Consider the following 17,317-nt stretch of genomic DNA (forward strand, 5'->3'; position numbering starts at 1 on the left):
GGGCCACCAGAGGGTTTTATGATAGTGTTTAACTAAAAGAAAAACATGAAAACTTGTTATTTTGATATTTTATTTCATTCCACCTTTAACACTTTAACATTAAATGTGAAACTAGAAGGTTTTCTCCTTTTTTTCAGATTTATTTAAAAATGTTTGCTTGGTTTAGATTGACACTCATCCAAGCTTTACCACTATGGTAAAGGATCTGGGAAACACTGAAAATAAAATCCTATGCTTTCCACACAACTGTGGAAGCAGTATACTTCCTGAACAAGAATTAGCAAACAAAAAATATGTAGATATAGAAGACATAAGTTAACTCTGATAACAACAAACGCATGCATGGGCATACGCACCTTCAGCAAAGCCTACATAGCAAGTAAACAAGCGCAATAGTACAGCTGAAGAAAAGCACAAAATAGAACAGTGTTATCTTCTCTCAGTGGGCACCGTGAGACCACCTGGAATAAGTTGACTAAGGCAGCATGCTGTTGACATCCACCGGTTATGAGACACTGTTTACACGCACAGCCCAGTGATAAGGGAGTGAAGGCAGATAAGGGAGATGAAAAGAAGAAAATAAAGGTACCAGAGCTTCAGTTGACATTGAACTCAAAATGAGAAGCTAGTGGTCCTGGGGTCTTGAGAAAAACAACTGTCAGAAAAGAAACAACATATGTTGGCAGCTCCTTCTGACAAAAGTGAATATAACAGAAAACTAGTTAAAGACCATTGAAAACAAACAATACAGCAAATATGTACACAATTCTTGCCTTGTCTTATACAATTTTACTTATTTATTACAATTAAAAATGTATGCGTTGGGAGAAACAAAGTAACATGTTTAAAAAATGGGCCATGATGATAAAGACAAGCTACAGTTCTTTAAAGGAGACTGTAACTCCTGACTAGGCACGTATAAGTTGTAAGAGACCATGAAATATGTACACAAGCAGTTAACCTTGAGCATGCTGTCCCAGATTCTTTTCAGTTACAAAGATAAAAGATTAAGTGTCAGCTCCCAAATCCATCTGGTCTTCTCGTCTTCACTAACAGAATTAGCTTAGCATTCGCCTAAAAACAAAAATTTAGTTGTTTTTTTTTCACTTTACTGCTAGAGTTGTACTAACATTTCAAGCTAAGTGTAGTCTGTTGTTTTCAACAGTTAAACTAGAGGCATACTGTTATACATAATTTGTTCTAATTGTTGTATTCCATTGGTTTAAGAAATACTATATTATTGTTGCAACAAAAGAAACCTAAAAAAACCCACAACTGTTTTGTACTGTATTCCTATGTCTTTGTTTTGTTGTCTTTTTACTTACTTTGACCTTCGGAAACACAGTTGCATATAGTACCATGGATTCTCATGGTTCTAATAAAATGACAGAACCTGGTTTTCCAGTGGTTTACATCCTATTTATTAATCTGTTCCTATATGTTTTTCTTTCCTCAACAACCCCTGTTGACTGTGGAGTTCCCAAATTTTGGGGTAAAGCTTATTCACATTGAGCATTAAGCTGTTTTTAAAACAACTAAAATGTCTCGTTCCATTGCTTTGCTGATGATACACAGTTATACTGTCTATGCCCTTAAATCCTGCTAAGTCCACACTAATCATTTATCCTTTAATGCCTTGCGGTGGTGCAGTATTAAATGGGAAACAAGTGTTTTAAGTTAAATAACAGTAAGCCACAAGTGGGTATTTCTAGGTTGTTGTTTTTTTAGGTCCTCTTTGATTGTGACTCTGTTGGTACAGAATTTCGCAGCCACACTCCAGAGAAGTGGCACTGTAGTTTTCTCCCCGTAGTACCATTTTTCATCTGGTCATGGAGGTAAATTTAGGAATAGTTCGTTTAAAGTATTGTTTGAATTGACACCTGAGTTCAAGTTTTAGTTTAACCATCCTGGCCTGACTTTAACTCCAGACCTCTTAAAACATCTGAACAGCTGGTTTTGGCTTTTTCCAGATCAAGGCCAGTGAAAATATGTTGTTTTTTCAGCCCTAAAGATTTGAAATGGTCTTTTATTGTTATGTACCTCTACTGACATACCTGAGCACATATTTGGTTTTCTCGGCTTAATTGTTTTTGTCAGTTTTAGAAAACTAGCCTTTTATAGCATTTTATTGTTAAATAACTCATTTTGTTACTGAGTTTTTTATTTGTTTGTTCTGTCTGCTTTCATTTTTATTACAGTACATTGGTGAGCTTTGGTTGATGTAATTATGTTTCATAAATTAACTTGATTTATTTTTTTTCTTGCCTTTTCTTGTAGTATATTATACATTGTTCAAGGGAGTAATGATACCTATGGTGATCATGGTTGGATTTATTTTTCTTCTCTTAAAACTTAAACTGAGTTCAGCTCCAGTATATTATCTGTTTCAGCATCAAAGTCAGTGTAGAACCCCAAAAAATGAAATGTCATTTTCAGACAGAAACGTTTTTGCTATCTTTTATTGTGCTCGAGATTTGAAACATGCTTGCATTCAGTGTGATGGCTTTGTTAAAAAGTGTTTTTTTTTTTTTTCTTTCTTCAGCTTGAAAGTGTTGGGGTTTGTGGAGTATGTTTGTTTCTGTCCAGCAGGTGGCGGCATGGAGCGTTCTGGAGAGTGGATGGGGATTATGAGACACACCTGGATCAGATGAGGGTCATTAGGGAGAGGCATATAAGGAGCATGCTGCCACTCAGTCGACGCCTGAGTATTGCCATTCGTGGTACTTCAAGCTCCCCTGAACTTCTGAATCATAGCCTTGAAGGATACCCTGTATGTACCTGTTAACCTTGTGTTTTGTTGTTCTAAAGGAAACTCTGAAATACAGTCTGGGGATTCTCCAGAACAAAAGAACTGCTGAGTGGAGATTCAAGCTGCTCAAGGAACTTACCTCATTCGTGACCGAAACCTGTCCGCTCTCCTCCGTTCACGGCCGCCGCCAACCTGCTCCAGCTTGGTCCGACTCCACAACCCGTAAGCTAAATACCACCAGCTTCAAAGGATCACTGTGGGTTGAAACGGAACCACATCTAACCTTACCTCTTCCTCTCCAAGTACTTCCTGAATCCAGAGCCGCAAAGAGTCCGTGTTCCAGTGGAATCCATGTTCCAGTTTTCACTTACCTTCTGGACAATAAATCTTTAACTTACTGCCAGTGTCTTGTGAGTTTTCTGCTTGTGGGTCAAATCGTAGACAAACCATGACAGAATACTCAGGCCAAACAGACCCAGCAGAAGCTCTCAGGATAACTATGGCAGAACAGCATCAACTTTTACAATCTCATGAGAGTGTGCTCCGAGCACTACATGACCAGCAGGAAGCAACCAATCAACGTATGGATCAGATCACTCAACTCCTTCTCCGACTAACAAGTAACCCGTCTTCTTCTCCAGCAGATGGCGCAACGTTCCAGAGTAAACCTCCTGTGGAGAGTCAGCGTCTGATGAATACCCGTGACGTCAGTTCACCTAATCCTGAGAAATACTCAGGTGAGTCTGGGTGTGGAGGATTTTTGCTACAATGTGCCTTAGTGTTCAATAGATCTCCTCAGTCTTTCCCTACCGATGGAGCGAAGATCTCGTTTATTTTGGGTCTCCTCACTGGAAAGGCGTTATTATGGGCAGAAGCACGTTTTACTGATCCTGTCAACTTTGGCTGCACTTTTCAAGCGTTTTTGGATGAATTTAAGATGGTGTTTTCCATTAATGAGGACAAGACACAGCGGTCTCGAGACTTGTTAAAATTAAAGCAAGGCTCACATTCTGTGGCAGAACATTCCATAAGATTTCGCACCTTAGCGGCATCTTCAGGTTGGAACGCCTTGGCGCTTAAAGCTGCATTTAATCAATCATTAAATGAGTCTTTGAAAGATGAGTTAACGGTTCGTGAGGAACCCGAGACACTTGATGAATTAATTTCCCTGGCTATTCGTATAGATAATCGTATGAGAGACCGCAAGAAGCAACGTGTTGAGAGTTTTTTGTCACACAAGAGATTATCACCGTCACGCAGACCAGTATACCAAGGTCCTGAGGCTAGAGAACAGCCTGAGACGGAACCCATGCAACTGGGTCGCACGCAGTTAGAACCAGAGGAGAAATTGAGAAGAAGGAAGGAAGGATTATGTCTATACTGTGGCGCCTCGGATCATTTTTTGGCTGCATGTTCAGCGAGGAATAAGAATTTCAGTTCGGCGAGGCCAAAAGGGAGGGTCCATCAGACCGGGGGGTTCTGATGGACCAAAACGGGACCGAAGAAACCCCTCGGCTAACACTTAATGCTGTGCTCAAGGTTGGTCAAGAATCTGTGGATGTGGCAGCTTTGATTGATTCAGGCTGTGAACAGAGTCTTATTAATATAGAGTTCGTGGAGCAGGCAGGAATTGAGACTGTTGAAATGTCTATTCCTTTACGTGTTTCCGCCCTTGATGGGAGAGAACTTAATTTGATTACACACAAGACTAGACCGATGCAACTATGGGTTTCTGGGAACCACCAAGAGACAATAACATTTTTTGTGTTTCCCATTTCTAGTCCAGTCATTGTTCTTGGATACAGGTGGTTACAGCTGCATAACCCCCATTTGGATTGGGTTAATTCCCGAGTAGAAACCTGGTCAGAGAGATGCCATTCAACCTGTCTGCAATCCGCACTGCCACCTACTGGTCAGGTGGGTGCGGAAGAGGAAATGGATATTAAGGATCTCGCTGGCATTCCCAAAGAGTATCAGGATTTGAAACGAGCATTCAGTAAAGTTCCAGCTCAATCCTTGCCCCCTCATAGGCCATACGATTGTGCTATCGACTTACTCCCAGGGGCTCCTTTACCTTCCAGCAGATTGTTTAATATTTCTCGCCCTGAACGGCAAGCAATGGAGAAATATATAAACGAGTCCTTAGCAGCAGGTTTCATCCGGCCGTCATCTTCTCCACTAGGAGCAGGGTTCTTTTTTGTAGGTAAAAAGGATGGATCTTTAAGACCCTGTATTGACTACAGAGGGTTAAACCAAATAACTGTAAAAAACAAGTATCCCTTACCTTTATTGTCATCAGCTTTTGAACCAGTGGAGGGCGCTACCATCTTCACTAAACTGGACCTACGTAATGCCTATCATTTGGTGCGAATACGCCAGGGTGATGAATGGAAGACGGCATTTAAGACTCCTCTGGGCCATTTCGAGTATCTGGTGATGCCTTTCGGGCTCACGAATGCCCCAGCTGTCTTCCAAGCCCTAGTTAATGATGTTCTACGAGACTTTATTAATGTTTTTGTATTCGTATATCTGGATGATATACTCATTTATTCCAAAAACCCTGTTGAACATCAGAAACATGTCCGCCTTGTACTGCAGCGCCTCATGGAGAATCGGTTGTGTGTTAAAGCTGAGAAATGTGAGTTCAATAAAGCATCTGTTACCTTCCTGGGTCACATCCTTGAGAGCGGACAGGTTCGGTCGGATCCCGGAAAGATAAGTGCTATTCTGGACTGGCCTGTCCCGGAGACCAGGAAACAACTGCAGAGGTTCTTGGGCTTCGCTAATTTCTACAGACGCTTTATTAGGAGTTACAGCCAGACAGTAGTTCCATTGACTGCACTGACCTCCACCAAAGTCACGTTTGCCTGGACTCCTGAAGCGGACTCAGCATTCTCCAATCTCAAGCAGAGATTTGCTACGGCTCCTATCCTGACTCAACCCAATCCGTTAAGACAGTTTGTTCTGGAGGTTGACGCTTCAGATTCTGGGGTTGGTGCTGTATTGTCACAACGAGCTGAGGAGGATGAAAAATTGCATCCCTGTGCATTTTTCTCGCGTAAGTTATCTCCTGCTGAGAGGAATTATGATGTTGGAGATCGTGAGTTGTTAGCCATTAAATTGGCACTGGAAGAATGGAGACATTGGTTGGAGGGCGCCGAACATCCCATTTTGGTGTGGACCGATCACAAGAATCTGTCCTACATTCAGTCAGCTAAGAGGCTAAATTCCCGTCAGTCACGATGGTCATTATTTTTCTCTCGATTTAACCTGTCAATTTCTTTTCGCCCAGGTTCTAAGAACGTAAAGCCTGATGCTCTTTCTAGACAGTTCTCCAAGGATGAGTTCGAACGGGACTCCTCACCTATCCTGTCGCCGAAGTGTGTGGTGGGCTCACTCTCATGGGAGATAGAGGACATTATTAAGCAGGCTCAGTTAAAGGAGCCCGGACCTCCCGGTGGACCCCCCCACAAAAGTTATGTACCCTCAGCTGTCCGTTCTCAACTCATTCACTGGGCTCATTCTGCTAAGTTCTCAGCTCATCCCGGAGCTAGTCGAACCATTGCCATGATCACACGGCGGTTCTGGTGGCCATCCCTGTATAAGGACATTAAGGAGTATGTGTCAGCCTGCCCCACGTGTGCCAGAAATAAGCCGTCCCACCAAGCTCCAGCGGGTCTTCTGCAACCCTTACCCATTCCTACACGACCCTGGTCCCACATCGCTATTGACTTTGTAACTGGACTCCCACCATCACAAGGTATGACTACCATTCTTACAATAATTGACCGGTTTTCCAAGTCTTGTCATCTCATTGCTCTCCGTAAGCTTCCCTCAGCTTTCCAGACGGCCCAGCTTCTCGTAAAACATGTGTTCAAATTACATGGCATACCGACCGAGGTCTTATCAGATCGGGGACCACAATTCACATCTCAGGTATGGAAATCTTTTTGTCATGCTCTGGATGCAAAGGTCTCTCTCACATCTGGTTACCACCCTCAGTCTAACGGCCAAGTGGAGCGAATGAACCAGGAACTGGAGTCCTCACTTCGCTGCCTCTGTGCTGAAGACTCCCGGGATTGGTGTAAGTTCCTCCCCTGGGTAGAGTACGCCCACAATAGTCTTGTCTCTGCTGCCTCTGGACGTTCGCCTTTTGAAATAGCTCTGGGGTATCAACCTCCATTATTCCCTTCAGAAGAGAGAGACATTAAAGTTAAGACAGTTCGGCAACATATTCAAAGATGCAGCAAAGTATGGAGTGCTACTAGGGCATCATTACAGCGTACGGTGGAGCAGAACAGACGTTTTGCTGACCGTAGACGTAGAGCTGCTCCTACGTACATACCTGGCCAGAAGGTGTGGCTTTCATCCCGTGATATTCCTTTGAAATCAGTGTCCAAAAAGCTGGCTCCTAGGTTTATCGGACCATTTGAAATTGGTTCTGTGATCAGTCCTTCTGCTGTGCGCCTTCGACTCCCTTCCTCGTTGAAGATACATCCAGTGTTTCATGTGTCCCAAATCAAGCCGGTCCTAGCCAGTCCGCTATGCCCTCCAGCCAAGCCCCCTCCTCCCGCCCGGATGTTCGAGGGACATCCGGTGTACACAGTACGGCGGATAGTGGACTCTCGCCGTCAGGGTCGTGGATGGCAGTACCTGGTGGACTGGGAGGGTTATGGTCCAGAGGAACGATCCTGGGTGCCGAGATCTTTTATTTGTGATGCCACGTTGATCTCGGATTACCTTGCTTCCATCCCTTCCACATCTTCTGGGCTGCCAGGGGGCAGCCGTTGAGGAGGGGGTACTGTTGGGGTTTGTGGAGTATGTTTGTTTCTGTCCAGCAGGTGGCGGCATGGAGCGTTCTGGAGAGTGGATGGGGATTATGAGACACACCTGGATCAGATGAGGGTCATTAGGGAGAGGCATATAAGGAGCATGCTGCCACTCAGTCGACGCCTGAGTATTGCCATTCGTGGTACTTCAAGCTCCCCTGAACTTCTGAATCATAGCCTTGAAGGATACCCTGTATGTACCTGTTAACCTTGTGTTTTGTTGTTCTAAAGGAAACTCTGAAATACAGTCTGGGGATTCTCCAGAACAAAAGAACTGCTGAGTGGAGATTCAAGCTGCTCAAGGAACTTACCTCATTCGTGACCGAAACCTGTCCGCTCTCCTCCGTTCACGGCCGCCGCCAACCTGCTCCAGCTTGGTCCGACTCCACAACCCGTAAGCTAAATACCACCAGCTTCAAAGGATCACTGTGGGTTGAAACGGAACCACATCTAACCTTACCTCTTCCTCTCCAAGTACTTCCTGAATCCAGAGCCGCAAAGAGTCCGTGTTCCAGTGGAATCCATGTTCCAGTTTTCACTTACCTTCTGGACAATAAATCTTTAACTTACTGCCAGTGTCTTGTGAGTTTTCTGCTTGTGGGTCAAATCGTAGACAAACCATGACAGAAAGCTTCCACCTTTTAGGTAAGCCATAAAAAAGATAAAGAGGAGCTGTACAAAGCCAGGAATGAATAATGAAACAACAAATAAATTACTTAATAATATCTATTTCAGTCTTTTAAACGTAGCAAATCAAAGCTGCATGCGCTGAAGGCAACAATACCCTAAAACTACAGAAAATGACTGCTTGATGCCTCACACCTGAGTGAATCTGAAGCCACTGACCACTTGCATTAAAAGCAATTAAACAGCAACACCAGCAGCAATGCATTCAAACACTAAAAAGTATTCTTAAGACCCTAAAGCTACATTAGCATGTAATTTCACACAAATAAAATTTGAATAAGTTAGCAGTTATTACGTTATCTATTATGAGTTTCCATATTCCAGCTATTTTTGAGAAAACAAGAAATTTAAATAAAAGATAACCTTATCAAAATCTGTCTCTCCGCTTCTGCTTGAACTACTTTTATGCCTGAATTTGACAAGTCTGGACCTGTGCTTTAATTTTTCTGTTAAACAAATACGTCATGTATGGCTATACTCTAAATACTTTTGGGTTGCGGGAAACACCACCCTAAGCTTTTTTTTGTTGTCAATACTGCAGTATAGATCCATTTTGACTGTAGTGCATTCCAATGAATGGATACTAGAGTTGCTTGCTTTAAAAACTGTGTGGGTCAAACGCTCTGTGTATGCTTCACTTGCATTCAGAATTTGGTCTGGCTACACTGACTGGAGTCCTGGTCTACTATGCATTAAGGACATGTCTAAATGGAAATCTGTACACTTTAAACAAACAAAATACTTCTATACCATGTATTGTTTGGTGCACCCACACTGGTTGTTCTTTGTGCCTCTAAATCAGTGCCATTTGGTTTATAGCTCTGTTGTTTTCCTAATGTTGGGGGGGGGAACAAATGTAACTGACACTAAAACAGATAAACTAAAACATATATGACAAATGCACTTTAAAAATGTCACTTTTTATTACAGTGATTTGATTTGTTTTGGGCTGCGGGGCTAAATCATAATAATTATGAAAGTATTTCTTAGAAATAAATGCAGTATTCCACAGTCTAACACATACATATAAACCTATATGTCTTGCTTTGATAGCGTATGCATATGAAGCAAACAGCATGGGCTCAGGCACTGTTTTCATTTGTAACTATCACGACAAATGTGAGTAATTCTGCCTCTTTGACCTGTGTTTGCCTCATCTTTTTTCTTTCTGTTCCTGCAAGCTCATTGGCATGCATGATAAGCGTTGACTGGGAGCAACATATCACCATTATTCATTGACAGAGTACACCTCAGAGCCAAACTGACAGATCAAAAGATGATGATGATAGGCTGGGGGTACTGGTGTTAGGGGTGATAAATGACCCCATTGTTTGGAGATGGCTACGTGCTGGAAGTTTGAGAGTAGAGCCTTTTTCACTGTTTTTTTTTTTTTTTTGTCACAAAGTCTGTACTTTAAGTCTATGCTGCTTGCAGATGTGACTCTTGCATATATTGAGGCCCTGCCCACACTAGCAAAATATTTTGCCAAATCAACTTTTTTCTGCAGCATTTGTATGGCTCATTTACGTTCAATCATTTTTAATAAGGCAAAAACTTTAACTTTTAGAGATGCTTTCCAAAATGGGGGATTAGGGAAATGTTTTAGGGCATCCCTGTGGACTTTTGGGAAGGGGTTAACACGAGATCCAATTTCTTTTTTCGACACTTTCACAAAACGTTCTGCAAAATTGCCACAAAGAGCAGCCTGTCTTCAAGTTCTTTCAGACTGTTCATAAATCATTCTTTGAGCTGGCCACATCCCTTATAAACATGAGCTTTCAGATATAAAATGGGCTTCACATAACCAAAAAAGGGCACGTCACTCCCTCATACAAGTTTGAAAACCTGATGAATTAGCTCAGTATAGAGATTAGTTTTGTAGTTAAGTAAATTCTTCCGTTACAACGTAAATGTAAAGTTGCTGTGCCTCATCATCAATCTTTTCCTCTGTAATGAATCTGTTTATTGTTGTTTAGGTTTTTAAATCCCACAGCCAGGTGGTTGATTCACAGCTTTGTGGCTGCAAAGCTGGTGTACCTTTTCGCACGTCGACTGGTACGACTCTGTTACTGCCTCGCTTGGCAGCTCAAAGGTGCAACAGCGTTGGGTTGGCTTGAAACCCCCTATGCCGCCTCTGTCCATTCAGAAATCGCACACAGATGGACGGAAGGCATGACAATCCTGGCTTGAAGTGTTTTGTGAAAGTACCTGTTAATTTTGACATTAACATCATCTATTGGAATGGGTATTTCATTTGTTTTCAAGCTTTCATCTGGCTATGCATATAGATTTAAATAAAGGGAGGAAGGCTTTGAAAAAAAAAAAGGCTGCATATATATATATATATATATATATATATATATATATATATATATATATATATATATGTATGTTATGGCTACATACAATTATAAAAATGAACCCTGTCCAAAATCTCCACACTACCCTCTCCATCCTTTTTTATATATTTGTTTAAATATCCTACTGTTAAAGAAGAAGGTAAAGCCAGCTTCTTGTCCCTGCCCCCACTCTTTCCCTGCAGCTAGTTGTTTTGGAGTCATTCATCAGGAAGAGTGAGACTGAACAATCAGTGGAAGCGTTGGCAGGATCCCTGTAGAGATGAGGCAATATTGAATTGATGGAATCATTTAAAGGGCAGAAAAAAATAAAAGAAAGAAGACAATGCTGTTTTTGTTTGATTTTTTTTTTTTACAGCATCTAAGTGGAACTGCCCAGTGGCTCTCAGTGTATTTTATGTCCTAATCTATTATCCTCCCTAAAAAGAAAAGAGGTAAAAACAGGCTGTTTTGGATAAACTGTATGCCTGTTTGTATCTGTTTATGGATTTTCACATTGTCTTGAGTGTGTCTCAATCTCTGCAAAGTGATTTTTTTATAGCCTTTTGTCATGACTGTCATCTTTTTTTTATTCTTTATTTTTTGTATAGCTATTGAAGCAAACACTGAGTCAGTAGAGGATTTGATGCAGAGGTTCCAGGACAGCTTCCGTGTTCCCAACACGCCAACAAACATGTCTCACTACCAGCACGCCGTGCACAGCTCATCGACAGGCCGTCGGAGGGTCTCCAGCCACATCAGAGGTAAGACACAAAGTCATTTAAAATTTAGCTGTTTAGTTGTCACAAGGTTACAGACACTGTAAGCAACATGATTTATCATATTTGCATGTTATCTTTAATTTGCACCTTATACCAAACCGTTTTTTTTTTGACTGTGCATATATATTGTATTGTTTTGGCAGAAACCAAGTTATCTGTTGGCTTATAAGTAATTTTGAAATATATTATTTCTTTACATTGTATTTTGTGGAAATTATTGACATGGAAAATATTTTGCTCAAATGATTAAGATTTATTTAGATGACAAATATCAATATTGTCATAGTCAAACTCATGTTTTGTGAAGGACAGTGAGACTTTTAGTTCATTTTGCTGAACAATACAGTCCTCTGTATCTATTTTGTTCTAAAGGGCTGCATTTTTCAGTTTAGTGTTTAACTATTAAAGAAACCTATATGTATCATACTGGTATATATGTATTGCTCATAATCAAAATTCAGTAGTGTTTTGAGGATTGTTGTGTTTAATAGCACACATAAAGCAACGTTTTTCCACAAGTTTTCCCATTTATTCAAAAGACTGTAAGCTTGAGATATTTTTTCATGAAACTAGAAATGAATAGAGCTTATTACTTGATACAATAATTTCAATCAGACCAGTCCGTGCCATCAGTCATTTTGATCAAAGAGCAAATAATAATAAATTCAACAGTATGAATAATAAGCTTTTAACTTAACAACTTCTTGTGAACTACTAATATTTGATGCAGAAGAACTTCTTACATTTTATGTAAGACATAATTAAGTAGAATCTTTGCTTCACACAGTGTTTACCTACTTGATGATGGACACATCTGCTTGTTCTTGTCTTATGTGACGCTGACGATTTAAATGAGCATTACCGTGTGTTCTCTCTTAAAGAGCAAAGATACTACTGTTTCATGAAACGTTAAAACTGTGAAGGACATGGCTGAGGGATGTCCTTCCTAATGTCAGTAGTAAAATGACTTCCTTAGGAATGTGTAATGAAAAGGTGAAAAGTTTTCCTGAGTGTTGACTAGTCCTACAAAAATGACTTAGCTGGATTGAGGTTAAAGGGAAAAGTTAAGCTGTCAGACCTCAAAGGGTCAAAGCTGCATAAGTGGAGTGAATGCATTGCAAATTCCTTAAGAAGTGCTCCAGGCCGAGGCCAAGTAGCAAAAGCTGCAGCCAGGCAGACACTTTGCTTTACTAATTACTAAACCTTGGTTGAACCTATTTGTCCAGTAGCTATAATTGCATTGCTTTGTCCCTTATCTCCCGTTTGTATTTGCATATTGCCACTAAAGTTATATGGCGGAAGCTTCTGTAAGTGGCTGCAAGTTTGTTGCCAATAATAAACTTTGCAGGGAAACAGGAGTGTGGTGGGGTAAATGTTCTTCACAACTTTATATCACGCTGATCTCGCTATGTAAAACCATTATGGCATAAAGCAGCACATTATTGCCGTATTTTACAAGAAGTTACAAGACATAACAGAGATGAACAACTGCAATTCATGTGAGTGATATACAGTACATGATGCTAGTTTCATTTTTTTTCACCTGGAGCCAAAAGGCTGATATTGTTTTTGCCCCGTGTGTGTTTATGTGTTTTCATTAGGCTGTATTTTACCAAAATATACCATGAACCATTGGACAAATTTTAATGCAACTTGCAGAAAATAATCATTGGCTTTACATCTATAAAACTGATGATCTTTTGGAGTGGATCTCATTCAAGATGGCTGCCGCAGCCATCTGAACATAAAAGCGCAAAAATGGCAATAACTGTTGCCTAAAATTTGCTGTGGAAGAAGTTGCGACTCATCCCCAGCACAGATTCTGAGCACTAAAAGATTGTACAAGAACATTGTTTAAAATTTTGCTATTACCCCTTTAAAGCCAAATCGGTCTGTTAGCAAAATATCTCATGAATCGCTGGATGGTTTTTGATGCAACTTTCAGGAATCAATCATTAGATGTATCTCTACAAGCTTACAACTTCAGTAACTGTTTGGGTCAGCCATGTGTGTCTACTAGCAAAGTATCTCATGAACCACCGGACAGATTTTAACAAAACTTTCAGAAAGTAATCACTGGATGTACACCTGCAACTGATTAACTTTTGGAGTCAATCCAATTCAAGATGGCTGCCGTAGTTAATCAACGTTTACCAAGAAAAAATATCTATAAGTCAGTCAGTTTTACAGACATTGAGCTAAAATTGCATGTTGTGGAGGCTGATAGCACATACTCTGAGCATGACATCTCACAAAACTGCATGAGTTTGTACATAACATTATTTTCAAGGTTTGACCAAAATGAATACAACTCATTTCTTATCATATGATGATCTTAGTCTGAAACCCCTGAATGAAAGGCAGCAGGCGATGTGGATTTCTTCAGGGAACTCTAGGCCTTTAATTTTTACAGGCGTATGGTTTCAAATGTTATTTAAACAACTAAATTCATACCTAACATCATAAGTGTTAATTCAGGATTAATAGAATAAAAGCAGCTTTAAATGCTAACTTGACAATTGCACCAGTCATTTCTTTAAACACAGAGAAGCGTGCTCCTCAGTCATAAGAGATTACATGTCCTGGTTCTTAAAAGCGTCTTAAAGCTTAGATGAGTTTATATTTAATTTAAAGAAAGCTTCTCTAGCATCTTATCTGGGCTATGCAAACATGCATTCAGAGTTGAGTCCCCCTGTGAATCTGACCCGCTCAGAAATTAAGGGAGGCACACTCTGGACGGTGTCGTCGTCGGGACAGTTGTTTTGTAGCACAGTGAAGATGTGTGACACTGCGATCAAAGAGTTAACACACCAATATTGACAACACCGGCAGCTGGCTTGCCTGCACAAGAGGAAAGCTATTGTCCTCGGTGTCTGCGTGGGAGGAAAAACAGTAGGTACTGTGAGGATATGATGCGTGGGGCGTCAGCATCCAGCAGCACACACAGCAATTTTCTGAAAATGCTATTTTTTCCCCCCTTTATACCTTTGGGATGGAGGACAAAGACTACCACTAAAGGCCAATCTATAAGCCCAAAGTATAACTTGGTTATAGATTTCTTGCAAATCTTTAGAGATGTGTCTTGTATGGATGTCCATTCCTAATAAAGTTAACTCGTAAGTTAATCGTAAACCTGAGTGATGATCTCCAACAGAATATTCAGTCACCTGCAAACTGGAGCAGCAGTTTTGTCCTTTCAGCAAAACCTTGCAGCTGTTCATATACTTTTTCTTCCTACTGTCCCCTTGCCCGAGTATTGAAAATGTGCTTTGTGGCAGCATTTCTTACTTCCCACTCAGCATATATTGCCCTAGTTTTTTTGTGCACCATCCTATACCTGGACTCTGAGAAATTGTTGACTTATGCAAAAAAGTCATTGTTATGCAGTTCTTAGACACATTTTTGTCGCCCGCTGCCGAAGGCGATAATGTTTTTTGCCCGCGTCTGTGTGTGTGTTCGCTCGTCTGTAGCGTTGGCAAATATCTCATGAATCAGTGGATAGATTTCAATGAAACGCTCAGAGAGTAATGTTTGGATGTATATCTATAACTCTTTAACTGTTGGAGTCAGCTTGATTTAAGTGTGGCTGAGTTACAGCCACACAGAAGTGGCTGCAACTCAGCCAATTTTACAGCTAATGAGCTACAAGTTTGTGGTTAAGTAGCTGAAAGTCATTCAAAACATATACTCCGAGGATAAACTGATTGAGTGAGATCTGTTTTTAAAACTTCGCCTATAACTATTGGAGTCAACTGTGTCTGTTAGCAAAATATCTCATGAACCAATTGACAGATTTTAGTGAAACTCGCAGAAAGTAATCATTAGATGTCCATCTACAACTGATTACCTTTTGGAGTTAACCCAATACAAGATGGTCACCACAGACAAGTGAACTCAGAAAAGGCAAAAAGTAAATCGTGCAGTTTTACAGATATTGAGGTAAATATTGGTGTGGTAGGTAGTAGGTGAACATCATCGCTAACACATACCTTAAGCACTACACTTTGCACAGTATTTTAGTTTAGAACTTTGGCATTTATTGTTGCTGTCAACTCTGTCTGTTAGGAAATTATCTCAGAGCTGAAAGCTGAGAGTCATCCTCAACACATTGTCTGAATATATACATATATGTCATGCAAAGCTACTTGGGTTTGTAGAGGCATAAATGTAAATAAAAATGGTGGTGAAGACTGGTAACTTAGTTCTTCCTATCCTGTCTGAGATAATTGTTTGCAATCTGCTGTCAGTAGAAAGGTCGGTTATTTTCTACATGCAGTGCAGTGATGCAATTAAATGCATACATAAGCTCTTTTGTTTGTTCTACTGCAGCTGTGTGAATGTGCTGTATGAGCATTGGATCTAATCATTGGGAATGGAAGTGCTGTGAGCCGCTGCTGGCTGCCCACTTCCCTCTAAGAAAGGTCTAACAGACACTATGAGGCATTTTGCCCGTGTCAGTCCTAAAAGCAACAGTCGCATCTGGAATATCTCAGAGATTTTTTCCTGCCCAACGTTCCGAATTGTTCTGTATCTGAAAGTAACAACATGGCAGTTTGAAAAGAAAAAAAAAAAAGAGTTGAACAATAAGAATCTGTAGTTTTCTGTATTTTGAGGTGTTGGTTTCTGGTATGAGCTCTGTTTTCTTATGTTTGTTGAATCTCTTGTTTTTTCTGGTTTTAGTTGCATTTTTAGGCCTCGTTGTATTTTCCCTAGTTCTCATCCCATTTTAGTCGTATCTGTCCCCGTCTTATGCTGCTTGTTGTACTTACCTGCTGGTCTGCTTCTGTGATTATCTTTATTGTTTTCACCCATGTTGTCATCAGCCCCACTGTGTGAATAAATGGCCCTGTCTTCCCCTTTTTTTTTGTGAGTCCATTTGTTTCGTTGTCCCTGTTTTGTTGTTCTGTTTTGTTTTTCCTGGAGTTCTAAGAGTTCTTGTCCTGCTTGGATGATTTTTTTATTGCTTGCTATAAAAAATTGCTATAATGGCTATAACTCAGTCAGTTTTAGGGACACTGAGGTAAGATTTGGTGTGGTAATAGCTGAGAGTCATCACCCACACATGCTTTCAGTGCTAATAGATCATAGAAGATATTTGTTTAAACTCTGGCATGCAAGGCTGTGAGTAATATGCTAGTTTAATTTTATTTAGTTACCTCCACCATTAGGATTATGTTTTCAGTAGTGTTGGTTGGTCTGTTTGCCTGTTTGTCTGGTTGCCAGATTACTTAAAACTAATGAACAGCTTTTCATGAAATTTGCAGGAATTGTTGAAGTTGTCACAAGTACTTTTTATTGGGGCTACAGCTTTGGCCAAGATTTGCGCTCTCCAAGTGCCTTTAATTTTTTTTTTGCTGTCACAATCTCTGCTTCCAATGTCCTGCATATTTGGTTCCTTATCCTATCTATAATCTCATGACACACTCCTTTAACCTCCTTGTCGAGACCAAGAAGCGTTACCTGGTAATACACGCGTTTGTAAAACTAAAGCAAATATATGTGCAGCAATTTACATTTTCACTGTAGTCACCCAATCAACTGCATTTTGTCAGGATACATTGCCAATCTGCACTTTAAAAGAACGTACTCCCTTATTTGCATTCACTTCTGTGCATTTGAATCTCCACTCTGGCATTATTGTATCTTCATTTGCTAGCTAGAAGCAGTGGTAGTGTTTTGATGTGTCACAACGAGTACTTTGACTCATTATGACAAGGATAACCTTATGGTTATTATATAGGGTTTCTTCTTTTTAATTGATGCTTTGAAGTAGCACATGAAAGTAGTATTCTGGGCTGTTTTGTGTGTGTCTGTTAGTTGGGAAAAGGAAAGACGAAACAACGAAGATCATACTACGTTCATTTTCACATTCAGCTGTCTTTAGTTTTTTTTCAGACCAAACACAGATATTATGGCTGTTGTTTGCAAGCCGGG

General features: G+C 40.4%; 1 protein-coding gene across 1 annotated transcript in view; it reads left to right on the forward strand.

Moving 5' to 3' along the window:
• Window positions 1-17,317, forward strand: part of LOC108230990 (astrotactin-2) — a 268,258-nt gene that overhangs the window by 88,845 nt on the left and 162,096 nt on the right. The window contains exon 4 of the mRNA XM_017407677.3: window positions 11,213-11,365. Within this exon, the coding sequence (XP_017263166.1) occupies window positions 11,213-11,365 (153 nt within the window). The remainder of the gene's footprint in view (window positions 1-11,212; window positions 11,366-17,317) is intronic.

The sequence above is a fragment of the Kryptolebias marmoratus genome, linkage group LG14 (assembly GCF_001649575.2).
Source record: "Kryptolebias marmoratus isolate JLee-2015 linkage group LG14, ASM164957v2, whole genome shotgun sequence".
In the NCBI taxonomy this organism is placed as follows: domain Eukaryota; kingdom Metazoa; phylum Chordata; class Actinopteri; order Cyprinodontiformes; family Rivulidae; genus Kryptolebias; species Kryptolebias marmoratus.